Genomic DNA, 17,139 nt, shown 5'->3' on the forward strand with positions numbered 1-17,139 from the left:
GCTTGGGGGGTAATCAGTAACAAGCTGTTCCCCATCCCCTTCTTGCACCTCTGACACTGTAGTTGCCATTGGCAGGGATTGCTATGTATAGAGTGCTTGGGGGGTAATCAGTAACAAGCTGTTCCCCATCCCCTTCTTGCACCTCTGACACTGTAGTTGCCATTGGCAGGGATTGCTATGTATAGAGTGCTTGGGGGGTAATCAGTAACAAGCTGCTCCCCATCCCCTTCTTGCACCTCTGACACTGTAGTTGCCATTGGCAGGGATTGCTATGTATAGAGTGCTTGGGGGTAATCAGTAACAAGCTGTTCCCCATCCCCTTCTTGCACCTCTAACACTGTAGTTGCCATTGGCAGATTTTGGTGCGCCGTATCAATTGTTATGTATAGAGTGCTTGGGGGGCCCCATTGTAAAACTTGCATCGGGGCCCACAGCTCTTTAGCTACGCCACTGGGGGCCTCTCATGACTTAGAATGCTGGCCTCTATGTACATTGGGGCTCCTCATAACACATAATATTATCCCATCCCTCTATGGGGCGTCTCTATAACACATGGTGCTGGTTTACCTCTGCACTGAAGTTCCTCATAATACTCCAGTACCCATGTGTGGAGCCCTTACTGATGTGTGGCATAGGCTTATACTTGCCTCATCTGGAAGCTCTGAGGTTCCCAGTAAACAGAATCAATTCATTTGTCATTGAAGGACTTTCTCTGCCATTAACCATTTCTTAAAGGGGAACTGAAAAGAGAGGTATATGGAGGCTGCCATGATTATTTCCTTTTAAGCAATACCAGTTGCCTGGCAGCCCTGCTGATCCTCTGCCTCTAATACTATTAGCCATAGCCCCTGAACAAGCATGCAGCAGATCAGGTGTTTCAGACTTTAAAGTCATATCTGACAAGACTAGCTGCATGCTTGTTTCTGGTGTTATTCAGATACTACTGCAGAGTAATAGACCGGCAGGGCTGCCAGGCAACTGGTATTGATTAAAAGGAAATAAATATGGCAGCCTCCGTATACCTCCTACTTCAGTTCCCCTTTAAAGTGGATCCGAGATAAACTTTTACTCATTCCATAATTGTGTTCCTTTCATATAGTTTATAGAGCATTCCTCAAGCCAAATATATATATATTTTTTAAATACTCTAATACCCTATAAACTAAACAAGCCTCGCCCACAGCTCCTTTTGTGCCTTGGCAATCTTAAGGTGGCCATACACTGGTCGATTTGCCATCAGATTCGACCAACAGATAGATCCCTCTCTGATGGAATCTGATCAGAGAGGGATCGTATGGCTACCTTTACTGCAAACAGATTGTGAACCGATTTCAGCCTGAAACCGTTCACAATCTGTGGTGGTGGTGGTGCTGCCGCCCCGCCGGCGCGACTCCCCAGCTCTCTGCCTTCTTCTTCTCCGCTCTGGTCTGGTCTGGTCTACGGCATGCTTCACTTCTTCCTGCCCGGCAGGAAGTTTAAACAGTAGAGCGCCCTCTACTGTTTAAACTTCCTGTCAGGCAGGAGGAAGTGAAGCATGCCGGACCCGGAGACCAGACCAGAGCGGAGACGGAACAGCGGTGACCGGGGGCAGTCGCGCCGGCGGAGCAGGTAATGTATGCGGGCTCTATTGCGTCGGTCGTCAGGCACTCGAACACCGCTAGCGACGCGCTCCCTACCCGCGGGCGATCGACTGTAATTTTCCTCATGGAGCGATCGACGAGATCGGATGGGATAGATCGAAATTTAGCGTGTAGTGGGAACGATGTGACAGCAGATTCTATCCTAGTGATCTGCTGTCAATCGGCGGGGAATTGGCCTAGTGTATGGCCAGCTTTAGAGCAATGTAGCAAGGGCTTATGGGAGCTCAGTCTGGGCAGGAGGAGGCGTTACTAGCCTGAGATTTCAAGCAACAAACAAACAAACACAGAACACTTATATAGCGATTTTCTCCTGGCGGACTCAAAGCGCCAGAGCAGCAGCCACTAGGGCGTGCTCTATAGGCAGTAGCAGTGTTAGGGAGACTTGCCAAAGGTCTCCTACTGAATAGGTGCTGGCTTACTGAACAGGCAGAGCCGAGATTCGAACCCTGGTCTCCTGTGTCAGAGGCAGAGCCCTTAACCATTACTCCATTCAGCCATTTCAGAGGCAGAGGGGAGGAGGAGAGGAGATTGAGCTGAGGGCTGGAGATGCTCTCAGCTTGCCTGTGTAATGTGACAAGCAGAACATGGCCGCTGTCATTGTATCACAGGAAGAAATAATCATATACAGTTGAAGCAGTTTGCAGCTAAATATGCTGTGTAAATATAGACAAGTTACTTGTTTTAGTTCGTTTTTCATCTCGAATCTGCTTTAACTTGCAACAATATTGATTCTGTCCTTCCTGCAGGCTTAGTTTATGACACTCTCATGCTGAAGCACCAGTGTACATGTGGGGATACCAATAACCACCCAGAGCATGCTGGGAGAATACAGAGCATCTGGTCTCGACTGCAGGAAACCGGTCTCCTCAGCAAGTGCCAGGTGAGCACCAATGTTTAGATGGTCATTCATTTTGGAGTGAGTATTACTGGCAGGATTAGGGTGTGGCTGCCTGTGTCATCAGACTCTATATAGCAGAGTCCCACTATGGGTGATGATATGTGCTGCTTTCTTATTGTAAGAATGGAAGATATTACTCGATCGGCAGCTTGTCGGTAGTGGCGTTCGGTTTTGAGATGACGTGCAAAGTGTAGGCAGCAGAGCTTATACTCAGCTGTCCTGGCGGTTTTCTCTCTCTCCATTGCCTTCCATGTTTGTAGTCACATAAGGTACATGCCACAGGGCCTCTAGTGTTTGTTCTCTAGGGTTTGTCATGGGACACAGGCAATGGAGAGAAGAGGCAGGGAGGAGTCCCCCCGGCGGCTGTGGAGAGAAGACTGGTGCTGGCTGACTGGTGACTGTAAGCTCCGCCTTCAACATTTGTATCACCGGAAGGGGGGGAGACCTGGGGGGTCCAGCAGAGAGTGCTGTGTACAGTGTGTGGAAGGATTTGATCCCTCCCAGATGTGATTATATCAGAGAGTGATCAATGTGATGGTCGAATCTGGTGGCCACCTATTAGTGTATGACCGCCTTATTAGCAGAAAATCAATCTTGACATGTTTTATTTTCCTCCAAAGAACTTATACTGAAGTCTGTCAGAGCCCAGTCAGATCTAGATTTTCTTGATGTTCGCAATGTTGGCAAGATGGGAATTGTGTAATGTAAAAGGAAACCTGTCATGTTTGATGTTACAGAGTAACCAAGCAGCTCAGGGTGACCCAAACTACCAGGAATATATAGGGGGATAAAAGGAACCAAAAAGCCCTCCTACTAAAAAAGCAAAGCTTGGTGTAATTGCCTTCTTAAAACAGAAGGAAACTTGCAATAATTCAGTTATAAATGAACATTTGTGGTTACCCACAATGCACTACTACTAAATATGCAAATTATCCCTTTTCGCCCTTGTTAAAGAGAACCAGAGATGAAGCACCCTCTTGTATTTTACCTTATAAATCAGTGGGAACATGACAGTAAACACCTACTCTGCTCTTTGTTTCATTGTTCTCTGTGTAATCTACCTCTGATAAGAATCCCCGACTGAACAGTCAGGCTGCTCCGTCTAGCTTTGCTACAGAAAGATTATAGCTGAGTCTGTCTTCTGTGGTGTTATTTCAAGCCCAAGCCTGCCCCCTTGTGGCTTTGCTATAATGACTCAGCAATAATCATTCCCAGCAAAGCCAGATTTAATTGCTCAGTCTGGGATTCTTGTGACTGCTGCTAACAGACACTTTTAGCAGTGAGGATGAAACAGACAGCATGGTAAGTGTTTTCTCTAATGTTCTTACTGATATACATGGTAAAATACACAAGGGTGCTTCGTCTCTGGTTCCCTTTAAGCCAAGCAAGCATCCAGAACCGCTGGTGTATAGCAAGCCTATAGCTTTAAGTTTTATACTGCCATATCAAACCCACATGTAGACAGCCTGTTTTGGACTTTTTGTCCTCATCAGTACATGGCAGGGATTGATAAGGCTGTAGGAGATAGGGCTTGGACGAGTACAACAGAGTAACCAAGCAGCTCAGGGTGACCCAAACTACTAGGAATGTAATTACACCAAACTTTGCTTTTTTAGTAGGAGGGCTTTTTGGTTCCTTTTATCCCCCTATACATTCCTAGTAGTTTGGGTCCTGCTCTCAGAAGCCATTTTCTGCTAGGAAAGTGTTTTATATATAGTTGTAATTTCTCATCAGTGAGGGTCACACTGTAGTCTGACCCAGTCCTGACTGAGACAGGAACTGCCACTTACATAGCTGATATTTAACTCTTTCAGGCAGAGAAAGAAAAAAAGGAACACAGCCTAGTTATTTGTGTGCTAGGCACTGTACATACACCTGTCTATCTCATCATGTCACATGTCACTTCGGGTATCCTTTAATAAATAAAAATCAATTTCGTGCCCTTAGAGAACTTCCTAAGTCTTTACACAGGCTGAACTGTAGCTTGATCCCAATGAGAATAACATTCGGGGCACTGTGGCTCTGTGCATCCATTTAAAGCTAAATGATCCTGCTTACTGTCATATACAGTAGATTCACCAGTTGTCCGGTCCGGTAATAGTCATGGAGAGAATCCGAAGACAGAACAACAAAAGTTGTTTAGGTGATGCCTTTATCAACTAACTGTACAAGAATTCTGTAATATGCCTGAAGAAGAAACTTCAAGTTTCGAAAGCTTGCAAAGAAATCTCGATAGATCCTCCATAATGAAAATTAAACATACAATTAGAGAAATCCATCTGTAAAGCTGCGTACACACGCAAGACTAGGGTGGCCAATAAAAGCCTCGGCAAATAATACGACGTGTGTACAGCAACCCCCAACAAACGACCGCTGTTTGGCTAGCGATCCACCCAGTAGATCAGCTCAGCCACGCAACAGCTGATTGCTTTGTCCATGCCACTAGCCCCGCCCATCGCGTGACGTCACGTGTGCGCACTGTGTCACGTGTCGTCCTTCCTCCTCCCCACATAGCAACACAACACTTTGTCAGCTGCCCGTGTATACAGGCTGACACCGACTCTCATGGCCTCAGGCTTTGGGCCACTTAAAGTGGCCTGAAAGCCAGCGTTTGTCCTTAGCTCTAAAAGATTCCTCACAGCTTGAAAGCTACTATCCCAGAATTATTATTTAGCAGAACATCACTGAAATGGTTAAACAAAAGCACTTTGTCCTACTATTCAGCTTCAAATCTACATCCAAACTGTAGATAACAGTATCTTTGTTTACATTCCAATGTTGTTACAATGTGTGTAAACACAGTGTAACAGGTGAAACGTTACTCTGTTAAGCTCTTTGTGCTTCAGACACACAGGCAGTTCAGAAGAGCTCATTAGAAGATGTTAATATATAATAAAAATCAGTTTGAATAAAATGCAATGGCAGGTTTCAGGGCAAGATAAACTTCTCTTTGGAAACTTGTAATTTGTAAACAGACAATATTACGTGTGCACAAAAGCCAATATGAGAACTGTATGAGTAATGCAAAGTAGGAAAACACATTTTTATTGAATGTTATGTTGCAGTTTCAGAACACTTAAAAAGAAACTCCGACCAAGAATTGAACTTTATCCCAATCAGTAGCTGATACCCTCTTTTTACATGAGAAATCTATTCCTTTTCACAAACAGACCATCAGGGGGCGCTGTATGACTGATATTGTGGTGAAACCCCTCCCACAAGAAACTCTGAGTACCGTGGTACTCCTAGCAGTTTCCTGTCTGTGAACCTTGTTGCATTGTGGGAAATAGCTGTTTACAGCTGTCTCCAACTGCCAAAACAGCAAGCAGCAGCTACATCACCTGCCAGCAGTAAAAATGTCACCATGTAATAAATGTCAGAATGTAAATCAGGGATTTAAAAGATTTTACAATGGGCAAACACTGACTAAATCATTTATACTGTACATAATTATTGTAAAAACGAAGCACTTTTTTTTTATTATATTATTTTCACTGGAGTTCCTCTTTAAGTTTTCACTGTTCATGTTTAGGTTGCCATAATGTTTTTGAAACACCGAGAGCCCAATATAGTGTAGTATGTACAGTAATGGATAATAAGAGGTATATAAATGAATATACTCACAAGTCAGGGTTACTGTATAGGTAACCATTGTATAGGAAGGTGAGGAGATTAGTCCTGTCCTCACTCAGGATTAAGATGTCTCTCTCTGTAGATCGGGAGAAGAAAAGGGGGGTTCAACCCCTCCACCAGGGGTGTATGCCGATATTGTAAGGAGAACAGACATACCAAAAGAATAAAATGTATTAAAAGCTTTAAAATTCCTCTGGGGCGCTTATAGTGACCTTGAGACTGTACTGTGTGTGCTCCTAATTGTTATTGCCTGAAGAAGTGGGAATATACTTTTAGCTTTTAATACATTTTATTCTTTTGGCGCCTCTGTTCTCCTTACAATAGTCTACAGCCAGGATAAATAAGGGTCATAAGGTTATTATGCTGAAGGTTTTTCTGAACAATGTGTGCGACTTTATCATGACAGCGCGTACGAGGCAGGAAGTCCACTCTGGATGAAATTCAGACGGTACATGGCGAGCATCACACCTTGTTGTACGGGACCAGTCCGCAGAGTCGCCTCAAGCTGGAGAGCAAGAACCTGCTGGGTAAGGGATTTGCGGTGCAGGAAGGTTAAAGGAACTTGGAGACCTGGTGGGATTAAGGGGAGCAGACACTGAATAATCTGGTTGACGTTCACCATTTAGTAGAACTTGAGTAATAAGAAATCCAGGTGGACTTAAACACTTATGAGTGAAGGGCACAGGTGTGAAAATTGAGGGCCATATCCAGTACTTGAGGGACGTATCCATGCCGGTGTTTAGGATGGACTGATTCACGGAGAAATGTCTTCTACTTGATGGACCACATCTTTCCTGATTCAGTTCCATCAGTCAAAGCGGATCCGAGATGAAAAACTAACTATAACAAGTAACTTGTCTATATATCTTATCTAAAGTTTAGATAGTTTACACAGCAAATCTAGCTGCAAACAGCTTCAATAGAATATGCTTATTTCTTCCTGGGATACAATGAGAGCGGCCATGTTCTGTTTGTCACATTGTCACAGGCTGAGGGCTGGAGATGCTATCAGCTTGCCTGTGTGTATATCAGTCCCCTCTCCTCCTCCCTCTTCCCCTCTGAAATCTCTAGCTAGTAACACCTCCCTCTCCTCCTGCCCAGACTGAGCTCCCATAAGCCCTTGCTACAGTGCCAAGGCACAAAAGGAGCTGTGGGCGAGGCTTGTTTAGTTTATAGGGAATTAGAGTATTAAAACAAAACAAAAAAAGTATTTGGCTTGAGGAATGCCCTATAAACTATATGAAAGGAACACAATTATGCAATGAGTGAACGTTTATCTCGGATCCACTTTAAACACTTATGAGTGAAGGGCACAGGTGTGAAAATCGAGGGCCATATCCAGTACTTGAGGGACGTATCCATGCCGGTGTTTAGGATGGACTGATTCATGGAGAAATGTCTTCTACTTGATGGACCACATCTTTCCTGATTCAGTACCATCCGTTAAATTGAGCTGTGCCAAAAATGTTTGAGGAGCTCATCCATTGAGGAGTGGAGTTCGGCATCCCTGGACTCTAGGGCAATAAAATATCTAGATGGATCAGTTAATCTAGGTGGGCTTCATAGGCTTTCAACATACAGAGGCAATAGACAGGAAGAGCGAAAAGGTTAAACACCTTGCAGCCACATAGGGTCCAAGGTGTTTTATTAATGTCACATAATTATGTCTTACATCACCATGGAAACCTGCACCTATAAAATAAATGATTATGTTTTCAATAACATCTGCAATGTTCCCTCACGTTTATACAAGGTTGCAGGAACAGGAAAACCACAATCATCTGTAAACATTGGAAGTTGCGTCAGCGGTGGCCTTGGGGACACAAGTGTATTGCAGGCCAAGGTAGTTAAGTTGCCAGAGACAGAGTAGATCCAAGTTGTACGCCCACCACAACACGTACACATACCTACGTTTCTAGATAGGTTCCTCATGATTGTGCTAGAGGCAGTACGCAGAACAGCATGTGACTTTTTCCTTCACCGTAGCACTAACATTCTTCTGTTTCTCATTCTGTCCGGCAGGACCTCTCTCTCAGAAGATGTATGCGGTCCTGCCCTGTGGAGGCATTGGGGTAGGTTCTTAAATAGTAATGCTACTTTATGTACACCAATGGAAAAATAATTAAAAAGTATTGCTTGGCAAAAGTAATGAATCGAGTGCTAGCCTTATTATTTTTCTAAACTGCTCTAGAAAAAAAAAAGACTTCTGGAATTTGGTTGCAGTGGACATCAGATATAGAGCTTTCCTCCATGTATCAGCCACAGACCAGTGCTGGCTTCCATACTTACAAATGTAAACGTCTTCCTTGGCCCCAGTACTTGTGAACAATCTATCATCAGTAAACTAAATCCTGAAGACCCTCGAAAAAAACAGCTATCTGCAATATATCTGCAAACACTTCTGTCATAAAAAATATGGATAATCTGCAATGGCCACTCCGCTTTATAGAGTTAAGTGAATTGTGGGAATACTTTACCTGTCCTGTGGTATGTTGTTATGTGAGGAGTCTGCCCCGCCCTTTCTTCTTTCAGGGAGACTTCCTGACAAAGGCAGAGTCATAAGATAGCCCATTACTGAGACTTTCTGGTTTGCTAGTCCTGATGGTTACTGTCTGCAGTATCCTTGCTTATATGAGTTTGAAACCTCAAAGTATTCCTATGGTGGCCATTCACGGTACAATAAAAACATTCGATTTTCCCATTTATTCGATCTAAATGATCGAATTGAATGAAAGTTGAAAAACATTTTTTTTTTCGATCAAGAAATTCGAACCATTATCCCGTTTTTTCGGGAAAAATGATCGGACATGCTGGAAAAATCTTTATATTCGATCTAACGGAATAATCGAACTAAATTATCTAATTGAAAAATTGTACCATGTATGGCCACCTTTAGACATGAAGAGAATAAGATGAAATAAGCTTGAATAGAGAGAACACTAAAGCCTTGTACACAGCGTTGGACTGAACTCAAAGTGGCCATTCAAAGCCATCTTGGCCGAGAACGTAGCATGTTTGCAGGTGTCGAACAAGATCACTGAAGCAGTTCCATCATGCGCTGCACCATCTCCATCGCACCTGAACATGTTGCTCGGTTGTAGCTGTGAGATGGGTCTATATGAGCTTGTGCCCATAACTGTTGCCCTAGGGGCCAAGTACACATCCCAAATGGGAACTTATCTTAGTAACAGGAAGCCTGTGGATAATTGAGGCATCCCTCTCACATCCACTGATCCTGAGACCCCTGAAACCTCTTTGACAAGCCCTTGTACATGGTCGCACTCCTGTCCGTAAACTAGCGCAGGATGCCTTGCGTCTGCATAGTACCACGGAGCCCATTGTGCTTTTTTCGACAGGTTCTGAGCTACTGTGCAGACGCGAGGTGTCCTTGTTCATGGATGGGAGTGCGACACGAACTTCCAGAGGGTACAATCGGTGGGCGGGGGGAGGAAGTGGGAAGCCCCTTTAGGATCCAGAGGCTCCCATCTACCAAGGTAAGTATCTGACTTTCGTGCTTTTTTTAAAGTACAGATTTACTTTACATACAAGCTGGTTAACGGTAGCCTGTTATTTCTGTTTAGAAGTTCAAAGCAGATATAGCAATAAAAAACACTTACCGGAAAAAAAACTACTTATCGGTAGATAAAACACAACTCCTTTCCAGTACACCTCATAATAGTCTCCGGTCCCTCTCTTTTGAACCCCTCTTCTCTACCGGATGCCATGGTGAGTATGGCACAAGTGATTGAGCCAGCTCATGCCTCGTCCATGGTTGTCCAAACTGCCACTTCTGGTTGTTGGAACTATAGGACAGGTAAGAGAGTAGCAGCCTTGTTGATCAGACTTTGGTCAGTCACATATAGACTAAGTATTGGTTCTGCTGAGCCAAACCAAGGGCTGTCCATTCCCAGCGTTCCCTAGATAGTAAACTTATGTTCTGCGTTAAGTACAGATATCAGGCTGGAGTTTTGATTGTTTTTTACATTTGTCTTGTTGTTTTTCTGATGACAGGTAGACAGTGACACTGTGTGGAATGAACTACACTCGCCAGCTGCTGTACGGACGGCTGTGGGATCTCTGATTGAATTGGCATTCAAAGTGGCAGCCGGAGAGCTGAAAGTGAGTAACTCTGCTGCATAGCAATATAGATCATTTATATTGGCTATAAAGGGAACATTTGTATCGACTTTTTCTATCTTACAGAGAAAAACTAGCAGTTTGTGTTGAATCTTGTTTGAACAAAGCTAACATCACATATTACACATAGTTTTTATTTTATTTTTTTTTTCAGTTTTTTTTACCCCCTACTTATCATCTCAGTGTAGCTCTTATTAGCACTTCAGCACTTACTCAGTAAAGAGTAAATATTGATGTTGAGTCCATTTTTAGAGTAATTAGTGTAATGCTGGGCACACACGGCTCGATTTTGCTGCTCGATTCTCCTGCCCGATCTATTCGCCGCTCGATTCCGCAGGCAATTTCTTATCTTCTGCTCGTTTTTTAAATCTTTTTCCATTGTCCTCAATGCGGAATCGGACATGTCAGAAATTATCTATCGAGCCATCTAAAGGGCTCAGAATCGAGCCGTGTATTCCCAGCATTAGTCTAATGCCAGTATTTTAACCACTTCGTCGCCCGTGTACAGTATATCGACGCTCCTTTGGACTTGAGTTCCCCGCCTGGAGCGTAGATATACGCGCTGCCGCCACTGTCCGCGCTCCCGCTCGCATGTGCGCGCGCTCCCGCGCTCATGCGCGCCGCCGGCCGCTCACCCAGAGATCAATGAACAGGAAAACCGTTCCCGTTCGTTGATCTCAGCCCCCCAGCAATGATCAGCTGCTTCCATGAGAAGCAGCGTGATCATTGTGAAAAAAAAAAAGTTTCCCAGCCTCCCTGAACATCCTGTAAGCAGGGTTGTGGAGTCGGTACAAAAATCCTCCGACTCCAACTCCTCAGTTTCTGAAACCACAACTCCAACTCCGACTCCAGGTACCCAAAGTTGCTCAGACTCCGACTCCTCGACTCCTTAGTCTAATACTTAACAGGTCTGTGGATTTTGTACAAAAATCATGCAACTCCAACTACTCGGTTTCTAAAACCACGACTCCTACTCCGGGGTGCCCAAAATTGCCCCGGCTCCGACTCCTCGACTCCGACTCCAACTCTGACTCCACAGCCCTGCCTGTAAGCGTACTTCCGACGCTTACAGGACGCATTCACAAAAAGTTACTGTGGCCATCTTGTGGCTAAAAAGTAAAACAACACCCAAAAACGTTTTTCATATACAAATACATTATTTTACAATATAAATTATCTAATTAACTCCCACACTCCCCAATTGTTACCATTTTTTTTTTTGTAATAATAAAAAAAAAGTTACAATAAAAACAAAAACTAAAACATAAATAGTTACCTTAGGGACTGAACTCTTTAAATATTTATATCAAGAGGGTATAACACTGTTACTTTATAAACTATGAGCTTGCAATTAGGGATGGACGCAAAACTGAAAAAAATGCACCTTTATTTGCAAATAAAATATTGGCGCCAAACATTGTGATAGGGACATTATTTAAATGGTTTTATAACCGGGACAAATGGGCAAATAAGTTACATGGATTTTAATTACAGTAGCATGCATTATTTAAAAACTATAATGGCCTAAGACTGAAAAATAATGATTTTTTTTTTTAAAGTTTTCCAATTTCCCATTAAAACACATTTAGAATAAAATAATTCTTGGCATAATGTCCCACCCAAAGAAAGCCTAATTGGTGCCGAAAAAAACAAGATATAGTTCATTTCATTGTGATAAGTAATGATAAAGTTATAGGTGAATAAATGTTAGGAGCGCTGAAAGGAGAAAATTGCTCGGATGCTGAAGGGGTAAAACCACTCAGTTGTGAAGTGGTTAAAATAGAGCTAAAGTCAGTAATGCACACTTAATTGAAACTAATCTAGGTACTTTTTAAACTGAAGATGTATTAACACAATTGCATTTGGGGATACTGCTGTCAAATAATCTACCAGTACTGGTTACAGATTCTCCCCAGGCTCTTTTAGCCGGGTGCTCCAACTGGCTAGTTTTGGTGAGCATCCGGCTGTTATTTTATCTCCTTCTCTGTTGTAAGCAGAGTTGTGCAGAGAAGCACCAGTCTCGCCCCACCCGACTACTTTTTCATGCCACCCAGCTGGAAAAAATTACTGGGGAGAACCCTGGGTTTGATGGCTAGATGAAGCCTTCGGGTCCCCTCTCCTCCTCTTACTCTATAATATATATATTGGACTAATATGAAGAAAATATGGGGCATTGAAAATGTGTTCAATGTTCTTATCTTATTAAAAAATGCGGGATTGAGGCCTGTATTTATGAACAAGTCTGTTGTCGAGATGCCATGTGTGTAACTTTGAAAGCTTTATTCCTTCCGAAATAAAAAAATGTTTAAAACTAAAAATCACCTAGCTACAGGAAACCTAACTTTCCATAATATCCAGATGACATCACTCTCCCACAGTTACACAGTTACATAGTTATTTGGGTTGAAAAAAGACATACGTCCATCGAGTTCAACCAGAGAACAAAGTACAACATCAGCCTGCACCCTCACATATCCCTGTTGATCCAGAGGAAGGTACAACTCCAGCCTGCTCCCTCACATATCCCTGCTGATCCAGAGGAAGGCACAACACCAGCCTGCTCCCTCACATATCCCTGCTGATCCAGAGGAAGGTACAACACCAGCCTGCACCCTCACATATCCCTGCTTATCCAGAGGAAGGCACAACACCAGCCTGCACCCTCACATATCCCTGCTGATCCAGAGGAAGGCACAACACCAGCCTGCACCCTCACATATCCCTGCTGATCCAGAGGAAGGTACACCAGCCTGCTCCCTCACATATCCCTGCTGATCCAGAGGAAGGTACAACACCAGCCTGCACCCTCACATATCCCTGCTGATCCTGAGGAAGGTGAAAAACCCTTACAAGGCATCGTCCAATTAGCCCCAAAAGGGAAAAAATTCCTTCCTGACTCCAGATGGCAATCAGATAAAATCCCTGGATCAACATCATTAGGCATTACCTAGTAATTGTAGCCATGGATGTCTTTCAACGCAAGGAAAGCATCTAAGCCCCCTTTAAATGTAGGTATAGAGTTTGCCATAACGACTTCCTGTGGCAATGCATTCCACATCTTAATCACTCTTACTGTAAAGAATCCTTTCCTAAATAAATGGCTAAAACGTTTTTCCTCTATGCGCAGATCATGTCCTCTAGTCCTTTGAGAAGGCCTAGGGACAAAAAGCTCATCCGCCAAGCTATTATATTGCCCTCTGATGTATTTATACATGTTAATTAGATCCCCTCTGAGGTGTCTTTTCTCCAGACTAAATAAACCCAGTTTATCTAACCTTTCTTGGTAAGTGAGACCTTCCATCCCACGCATCAATTTTGTTGCTCATCTCTGCACCTGCTCTAAAACTGCAATATCCTTCCTGTAATGTGGTGTTCCTTTGAAACAGACCTTGTTTTTTTTATTTTGCGTAGTCACAGTCTCCTGATAGAACAACGCTTCTTGGCTAATTATTATTGTTGGTGTATAGTGTGATATGAAAGCAATATATATATATATCGAGACGTAGGTGTTGGGTTGTTCTTGAGCAGATAGATTCTGTTTAGAGGAGCATCAGAGTCCTGTCATTTTAGTTGTTCTAGCTTTTCATGTTCTCTCCTGAAAACCTCATTGCTGTGGCCACCATTGTAAGTTATGCTATTTTCTGCAGAACGGATTTGCGGTTATACGCCCCCCAGGACACCACGCTGAGGAATCGGTTGCAATGTAAGTACAGGGAGGAGGGGTCCCTCCTCAGTAATCATCAGTCCTCTTCTGTTCTTGCTTTTCCACTTAAAGATCCAGTCTCATTTCATCCTCCTGTCTCTCGGGTACCTCGCCTGTCCCATCTTTAGTCTATCTTCCATCCAAGCTCACTGGGGGACATTTATCAAGAGTGTCTGAGAGGAAATATTGGTAGGGTTTAGAAATCCACGCAGAACTGTCTCAGACATCCAAAGAAATCATTAGATAATGCAGATTCCTTCTAAAACTGTTGTAAAATAGGAGGTGCTAGGAAGGTCTCTCAGGGAATTGCTGTTGCTGAGGTAACCAACACGTCTGCTGTATTTATAGCAGCAGGCTCTGAGGAGGAATTCAGCAGGGGGGAGAAGCACATCACAAATCATGTCTAGCCTGCACTCTGCAATCATGTCTAGTGTGCAGTTCTACATCTGTAGAACTGCTATTAAGCACTTCTTAAAGCCAGTGTTTAACATTTTAAAAATAAAAAAGTCGGATACTCACCTAAGGAGAGGGAAGGCTCGGTCCTAATGAGCCTTCCCTCTCCTCTCCCGGTGCCCTCGGTGCTGCGCTGGCTCCCCCGTTCGCGTCCGCCGCCGCAGGGACTTCGGAGGTCTTCGGGAGCACTCGGGCTTCCGAAGACGGGCCGCTCCTTACTACGCACGTGCGAGTGCGTCATAGAGGGCGCTCGCGCATGCGTAGTATGGAGCGGCCGCGTCATCAGGAGCCCGAGTGCTCCCGAAGGCTTCCGTAAGCTCCCTTCGGCATGCGGAAGTGGCAGTATTTGACCGAACTGGTCGAATACTGCCACGGGGGATCCTGCGCGGGACCGGGCACCGGGAGAGGAGAAGGAAGGCTCATTAGGACCAAGCCTTCCCTCTCCTTAGGTGAGTATCCGACTTTTTTATTTTTAAAATGGTAAACACTCACTTTAATCTGCACCAGTTTAGGGATGGATTTGCACTTTTCTTAACTGTAGTGGAGCTCTAGAAATCCATGCTAAACTGCCGCTATTACCTAGGATTTAAGAAGGTTCTTATTATCATGCAGAACTGTTCGCCCTGCTGGTTAGAACAAATTAAGACGAAAAAACTGTCTGTAATGCGTTGATAAATCTCCCCCATTGTCTTCTCTCGTTCCTCTTCTTCCTCTGGATTCCTGATCCCTTGTTTTTCCCAATCCACAATTACCATCACTGACCCTCTCCCTCCTCTCCTCTTTCTTTAGGGGTTTCTGTTTTTTTAACTCTGTAGCTATCACTGCCAAATTACTCCGCCAGAAGATGAACGTCGGCCGGATCATGATAGTAGATTGGGTGAGTTAATGCGCTGGAACAGTGGTTGGTGGAAGTCTGTGTCACACAGGCCATCCATGCTGACGTCAGGCTATCTCCACTCTAATCACACTTCCTTCTTCTGGCAGGACATTCACCACGGTAACGGAACTCAACAAGCCTTCTACAGTGACCCAAATGTCCTCTATGTGTCCCTCCACCGTTATGATGATGGGAACTTTTTCCCTGGAAGTGGCTCTCCTGAGGAGGTAAGGTAAAGCCTGAATGTCTCAATAGGTGTCTGAGAGAAACGTGTAGAGCGTGATTGGAGCATCACTGTAGAAATACAAGTATCCTTTCCCTAGTGCATTTCACTGTTCTCCTCACTACCCTGATGTTTATAACTGTACAGCTGGAAGAACCATCCTAGATGGTCCATATCAGGCCTAGTGAGGCGAAGGTTGGGCTTTCTGTATCCCAAACATTGTCCACAGTGGGGAAACCACTGGAGGAGTGTGACCACATCAGTTGACCAACTAACATGTGTACAAGGTTTAAAGTGGACCAGAGATGAAGCACCCTCATGTGTTTTACCATATATATCAGTGGGAACATTAGAGAAAACACCTACCCTGCTCTCTGTTTCATCCTTCACTGCTCAGTCGGCTTGTTATCAGCCCTGATAAAATCCCTGACTGAGCATTCAGTCTGGCTTTGCTCAGGAATCATTATAGCTAAGTCTGTCTTCTCTGATGTCTTTTCAAGCCCAAGCCTGCCCCCTTCTGGCTCTGCTATAATGACTCAGCTATAATGATTCCTGAGCAAAGCAAGACTAAATGCTCAGTCAGGGATTTTATCAGGGCTGGTAACAATCAGGCTGAGCAGTGAAGAATGAAACGGAGAGCAGGGTAGGTGTTTTCTCTAATGTTCCCACTGATATACATGGAAAAATACATGCGGGTGCTTCGTCTCTGGTTCACTTTAAGTAGGATGGACTGCTCAGTGGGTTCTTCAGACTCTGGTCACCAGTGGATAGATCTCTATGGGCTCGATTCACTAAGCATAAAGAACATTCAGTAATGCAGAAAGTGGCTGATTTCACCAAACATTTTATCAAATGTGTATTCACTAAGTCTGTTACCGCATGGCAAGCTGAAATTACCAACTAGTTAAATAAATTACCGACTTGTGCGTAAAATACCTCAGTGAATCTCAATTCACAAAGATTAAAGCACTCGGTAAAACCAAGTGAGAAGTGAGGTCTTAATCTCCAGCCCGGAGCTGTCAGTAACCAACACCCAGCATTCGATAAAACGTTACAAAGGAGCCAACCAATAGGAGCCATCACGTCCTGCTACTCCCTCCATTGGTGCCGATGTACCACTGGGCCTGACAAGTTTCTCTCCCCCAGATAGCAGAGAAGAGAGATGGCATTGAATTTTCCCTTGCAGCCCTTTAAACAGTAATCCTTCAAATAGGGCAGTTTCTAGGCTAAATTTCTCAAGGGGCAAGGGTCTAAAAATTGGACCCTCCCCCGGGGCTTGAACGTTATTTGCGATGCGGTATTTAGCCCCCTATTTTAGGTAGCCAGGTGTCACCTTACTATAAGCCAGGTATAGGTGCCACCAGTATAGGTAGCCAGGTGTTGGTGCCCACATTATAGGTAGCCTGGTGTAGGTGCCTCCATTATAGGTAGCCAGGTATAGGTGCCCACATTATAGGTAGACCACTATAGTGCCACCAGTGTAGGTACAAGGCATGCAAGGTGCAATTCATCACGTGACCACAGGGGTCACGTGATGACTGATGTCCTGCAGCTACGGAGACCAGGACACTAAAG

The 17,139-nt window shown here is 44.1% G+C and overlaps 1 protein-coding gene across 5 annotated transcripts in view; it reads left to right on the forward strand.

The window, feature by feature from the left end:
• Window positions 1-17,139, forward strand: part of HDAC5 (histone deacetylase 5) — a 229,431-nt gene that overhangs the window by 195,960 nt on the left and 16,332 nt on the right. For all 5 annotated transcript variants that reach the window (XM_068263348.1, XM_068263350.1, XM_068263349.1 and 2 more), the window contains 7 exons: window positions 2,387-2,520; window positions 6,578-6,698; window positions 8,194-8,243; window positions 10,183-10,290; window positions 13,956-14,011; window positions 15,254-15,341; window positions 15,449-15,568. In XM_068263348.1, the coding sequence (XP_068119449.1) occupies window positions 2,387-2,520; window positions 6,578-6,698; window positions 8,194-8,243; window positions 10,183-10,290; window positions 13,956-14,011; window positions 15,254-15,341; window positions 15,449-15,568 (677 nt within the window). The remainder of the gene's footprint in view (window positions 1-2,386; window positions 2,521-6,577; window positions 6,699-8,193; window positions 8,244-10,182; window positions 10,291-13,955; window positions 14,012-15,253; window positions 15,342-15,448; window positions 15,569-17,139) is intronic.

Source organism: Hyperolius riggenbachi, chromosome 12 (genome assembly GCF_040937935.1).
Source record: "Hyperolius riggenbachi isolate aHypRig1 chromosome 12, aHypRig1.pri, whole genome shotgun sequence".
NCBI classification, from domain to species: Eukaryota; Metazoa; Chordata; class Amphibia; order Anura; family Hyperoliidae; genus Hyperolius; species Hyperolius riggenbachi.